The sequence below is a fragment of the Orbicella faveolata genome, unplaced genomic scaffold (assembly GCF_042242905.1).
Source record: "Orbicella faveolata isolate gen_17 unplaced genomic scaffold, um_ofav_v1 contig_2, whole genome shotgun sequence".
In the NCBI taxonomy this organism is placed as follows: Eukaryota; Metazoa; Cnidaria; class Anthozoa; order Scleractinia; family Merulinidae; genus Orbicella; species Orbicella faveolata.
The window spans coordinates 20,615,001-20,620,000 of NW_028301547.1; the positions used below are offsets into that span (position 1 = coordinate 20,615,001).

At 38.8% G+C, this 5,000-nt stretch overlaps 1 protein-coding gene across 6 annotated transcripts in view; it reads right to left on the reverse strand.

Moving 5' to 3' along the window:
* The window catches only part of LOC110043483 (3'-5' exoribonuclease HELZ2-like), a 67,003-nt gene that overhangs the window by 39,937 nt on the left and 22,066 nt on the right, over positions 1-5,000 (reverse strand). For 3 of the 6 annotated variants that reach the window (XM_089290206.1, XM_089290207.1, XM_089290205.1), the window contains exons 16-21: positions 4,110-4,190; positions 3,450-3,536; positions 2,879-2,965; positions 2,452-2,538; positions 2,062-2,148; positions 1-40 (exon numbers count right to left, since the gene is read on the reverse strand). The exon at positions 1-40 is cut by the window's left edge and continues 413 nt beyond it. In XM_089290206.1, the coding sequence (XP_089146332.1) occupies positions 1-40; positions 2,062-2,148; positions 2,452-2,538; positions 2,879-2,965; positions 3,450-3,536; positions 4,110-4,190 (469 nt within the window). The remainder of the gene's footprint in view (positions 41-2,061; positions 2,149-2,451; positions 2,539-2,878; positions 2,966-3,449; positions 3,537-4,109; positions 4,191-5,000) is intronic. The other 3 variants (XM_089290209.1, XM_089290208.1, XM_089290210.1) reach the window with 3 other exon arrangements.

The window sequence follows — 5,000 nt, forward strand, 5'->3', positions numbered from 1 at the left end:
ATAGCCTTACCGTTCCTTTTCCATTCTACGTCTTTGTGTTCTGTTAAGAATAGATGCAGAATGTAATAGATTAATGCTTTAGACTTATATTTATACATTTTAAAGGTATCGCTGTCAGCCTGATGCTTTACTTTTAACTAGACTGTAAATATCAAGGATAAGATATCTACGTACAATTAAGCTATCAGAGAATAAGCAAATTTTCAATCTCCTGGTAGTGTCCCACGTTTTTGATTCTGCAAAATTACTTTCGTAACAAAGAAAAACTCTTAACTTAACACAAAGAAATGGGCATGACAAGTAAGCAGTATTAGTACTTTATGCTATATTTTTTTACCATTAACCCACTAAGTATGTGATAAATAACGGAAAAGACATTTTACTCTCCAGACAAATAACTATTTGACATTATAATAATTGAAATCTATATATTATGGAACTGATTATATGCGCTTTAGAAAAATCTGCTTAAAAACTGAAAGGTAAGGTGAGGTGAGGTGAGGTGAGGTGAGGTGAGGTAAGGTAAGGCGAGGTCAGGAGAGGTCAGGTAAGGTAAGGTAAGGTTTTTACGTTCACCACTCAAGGTAAAGTCTGCTTACGAGCCAGGTAGGCCCATCATATCGGAGCTTTTCCCAGTTTCTGTAGCATGAAGCGGCCAGGAGTATTTCTACTCCCCCTGGATGGGATGCTAGTCCATCGCAGGGTAAAGTAAAGCAAAGCAAAGCAAAGCAAAGCAGAGCAGAGCAGAGCAGAGCAGAGCAGAGCAGAGCAGAGCAGAGCAGAGCAGAGCAGAGCAGAGCAGAGCAGAGCAGAGCAGAGCAGAGCAGAGCAGAGCAGAGCAAAGTAAAGTAAAGTAAAATGCAATAAAAATGATATCAAACAAATTTCCAATCATTAGTACACAAGTTATGGTCATTTTCGTGCCGACCTAAAAGGCATTAAAGCAACGCCAAACCAATCAAAATACCCTTAGTTTTCGCCTTAAGTGCTTATAACTAAAAAATGGACATGAATCTTGAATTCAATTATAAATATTATTGGGATCACCGAGTTCGTCGGACGCTTGTTGGGCAACAGTTTATTCCATTTTTCTTCTGAGAATTTTGTGGTAAATTGATGAAAATAATACAATTCACAATTGAAGATTTCAATTGTGGGAAAAAAAGAAGAGTAAAATTAAAGAAAAAACAAAAACAGATGTAACCCAAACTGTTTGGGAATATATAATGAATTTACAATGCTATTGACAGGGCTTAAGAGTTAAAAATGTAAAGAGAAAAAAAATGGAACGTTTTTGACTACTTAGGGACGTTCGCGCTGATTGTTTCTGCTCATCCTTACTGCGCACGCAAATTCACACGCCACGTCATGCATAGAGCGCGCGCGCTAAGTACTAAAATGAACAATGATAGGGCAGATGGCCTTTGCTATAGCTTTGCTTGGATTTCGCGATCTTGGACGTTCGGCGACCCCTACTTTTATTTCCAGAAACAGATATTATTTACAATTATCTCCACATTGTCCAGAAATAAACAAAAATCAAAGTGGGAAGTTAAAGAAATTCCAAGATGTCTGTCCACGGGATATCGAATCCTGCCGTCTTGCGGCTGCAAGGCGCGTGAAACTGTGGTCGCTAAATGCGAACTTGTTCTTTAAGGAACCTCACCAGCTGACTAAATTCACTTAATAGGTCCACTTAAACAATATTTGGCAGAGAACATATTTCACTTCAAAGGTCTAATTGCAATATTTTTGACACTGTGGTCTTACTCGCTAACGAAGTCCGATTTATTCAGATTTAGGGTGTTCTTCCGGGCATGTTCGCTCCAAAACGAAGTCGGTGACCCGCCATTCTTTTTTACATTTCTGACTTAACTAACTCACCATATGCATCTTACAGTGGTAAAAGCCTCAGTAAAAAAGTCAATGTTGGAAAATTTTCGCGAGAGCGTCTTTAAGTCATCTTCAGGCTATTTAGTTAAGTCATAATTAAGTCATCTTCCGGATATTTAGTTAAGTCATCTTCAGGGAATTTTATCAAGGGATCAATGTGTTTCTTACTTTTATTCCCACTGTTTCTGTCCTGAGTCTTCCAAGATACCTCGATCGGTGTTCTTTGTTTCGGTCTTGCACCAGGTCCAACAACAGCTGTGAAACAAACAGCGGGTTAGTGCTAGCCATTTATTTTTTGGTAAAACATCCATTAAAAAGACAACAACAACAACAACAACAACAATGACAACGACGACGACAACAGCAACCAGTTTTAAAACTTTGCACGCGTTTTGGTCCCGAATTACGGGGAGTCTCAGAGTCTGATTTCCAGTGAAAAATAAAAAAGAAAGAAAGAAAGAAGAAGAAGAAGAAGAAGAAGAACAACAACAACAACAACAACAACAACAGGAAAAATAGACGAAGCGACGATGTTCGAGGGATCAATATGTTTCTTACTTTTTTTCCCACTGTTTCTGTCCTGAGTCTTCCCAGATACCTCGATCGGTTTTCTTTGTTTCGGTCTTGCACCAGGTCCAACTACGGCTGTGAAACAAACAGCGGGTTAGTGCTAGCCATTTATTTTTAGTAAAACATCCATTGAAAAGACAACAACAACGACAACAGCAGCAACAACAGCAGCAGCAAACAACAACAATGACAACGACGACGACAACAGCAACCAGTTTTAAAACTTTGCACGCGTTTTGGTCCCGAATTACGGGGAGTCTCAGAGTCTGATTTCCAGTGAAAAATAAATAAGAAAGAAGAAGAAGAAGAAGAAGAAGAAGAAGAAGAACAACAACAACAACAACAACAACAACAACAACAACAACAGGAAAAATAGACGAAGCGAGGATGTTCGAGGGATCAATATGTTTCTTACTTTTTTTCCCACTGTTTCTGTCCTGAGTCTTCCCAGATACCTCGATCGGTGTTCTTTGTTTCGGTCTTGCACCAGGTCCAACAACAGCTGTGAAACAAACAGCGGGTTAGTGCTAGCCATTTATTTTTAGTAAAACATCCATTGAAAAGACAACAACAACGACAACAGCAGCAACAACAACAGCAGCAAACAACAACAATGACAACGACGACGACAACAGCAACCAGTTCTAAAACTTTTCACACGTTTTGGCCTCGAGCTACAGGGAATCTCAGAGTCTGATTTCCAGTGAAAAAAAAATAAGAAAGACGAAGAAGAAGAAGAAGGAGAAAAAGGAGGAGGAGGAGGAGGAGGAGGAGGAGGAGGAGGAGGAGGAGGAGGAGAAGAAGATATTGTAAATGAAGTGCTTTACTGCTTGCATACGGTTTTCCATCGAAATTCATAAATTCATAAAGATAGACGAAGCGACTATGTCTACACCGCCTTTTTGGCTATTTAGTTAAGTCATCTTCAGGTTATCTAGTTAAGTCATTTTCAGGGAATTTTATCAAGGGATCAATATGTTTCTTACTTTTATTCCCACCGTTTCTGTCCTGAGTCTTCTCAGATACCTCGATCGGCTTTCTTTGTATTGGTCTTGCACCAGGTTCAACTACGGCTGTGAAACAAACAGCGGGTTAGTGCTAGTTATTTATTTTTCAGTAAAACACCCATTAAGAAGACAAAAACAACAACAACAGCAGCAAACAACAACAATGACAACGACAACAACAACCAGTTTTAAAACTGCACACGTTTTGGCCCCGAGCTACGGGGAATCTCAGAGTCTGATTTCCAGTGAAAAATAAATGAAGAAGAAGGAGAAGAAGACGAAGACAAAGACCAAGACCAAGACCAAGACCAAGACCAAGACGAAGACCAAGACGAAGACGAAGACGAAGAAGGAGAAGAAGAAGAAGAAGAAGAAGAAGAAGAAGAAGAAGAAGAAGAAGAAGAAGAAGAAGAAGAAGAAGAAGAAGAAGAAGAAGAAGAAGAAGAAGAAGAAGCGAATATTATAAATGAAGTGCTCTACTGCTTGTATATGGTTCTCTATCGAAATTCATAAATTTATAAGGATAGACGAAGCGGCGATGTCTACATCGCCTTTTTTGGCTATTTAGTTAAGTCATCTTCAGGTTATCCAGTTAAGTCATCTTCCGGGAATTTATCTAGGGATCAGTCTGTTTCTTACTTTTATTCCCACTGTTTCTGTCCTGAGTCTTCCCAGATACCTCGATCGGTTTTCTTTGTTTCGGTCTTGCACCAGGTCCAACTACGGCAGTGAAACAGAGAGCGGGTTAGTGCTAGTTATTTATTTTTTAGTAAAACATCCATCGAGAAGACAAAAACAACAACAATGACAACGACGACGACAACAAAAACCAGTCTTAAAACTTCAGAAGTTTCGGCCCCGAGTTACGGGAGCCTCAGAATCTGATTTCCAGTGGAAAAAAAAAAAAAATAGGTAAGAAGAAGAAGAAGAAGAAAAGATATTATAAAAAAGTGCTCTACTGCTTGCATATGGTTTTCTATCGAAATTCATAAATCCATAAAGAGAGACGAAGCGACGATGTCTACACCGCCTTTTTGACGTTCACGGGAAAAAAAAATAATCGTCGAACCCTACGAGAAAGGACCGGCTTGTAGCCGCCTAGATAAACGCAGGGATAAAGTATCCTGTTGGTCAAACAAACGTCAGACGTTGCTTAAATCCTTCGCACTGCCCTGAAAATTTCTCTTGCAATGACATATCACACAAAATTGACAATTTCGAATTGATGAACACATTGAAAAAGTAATAAAGCGGCCATTCCTACAATTTCGTTGGAAAATTTCCAATACATCCTAGTGTATCCTTACGAAGCTGCCCATTTACTGTTATAGACTTTTTAAAAAAATATAGGCTTTGTAAATCGTAGAAACCAGCTGCGACTTCACTCATAGATATAACGTTCATTTTTGGTATCAATTTCTTACATTGCTTAAAGTGGTACCATGACGAAAATCGCATCTCTCTTATCTAAGCCATTTTAAAACCTAAAAAAAGTAGTCTGTATGACAAGAAAAATGCCGTTTACAATTT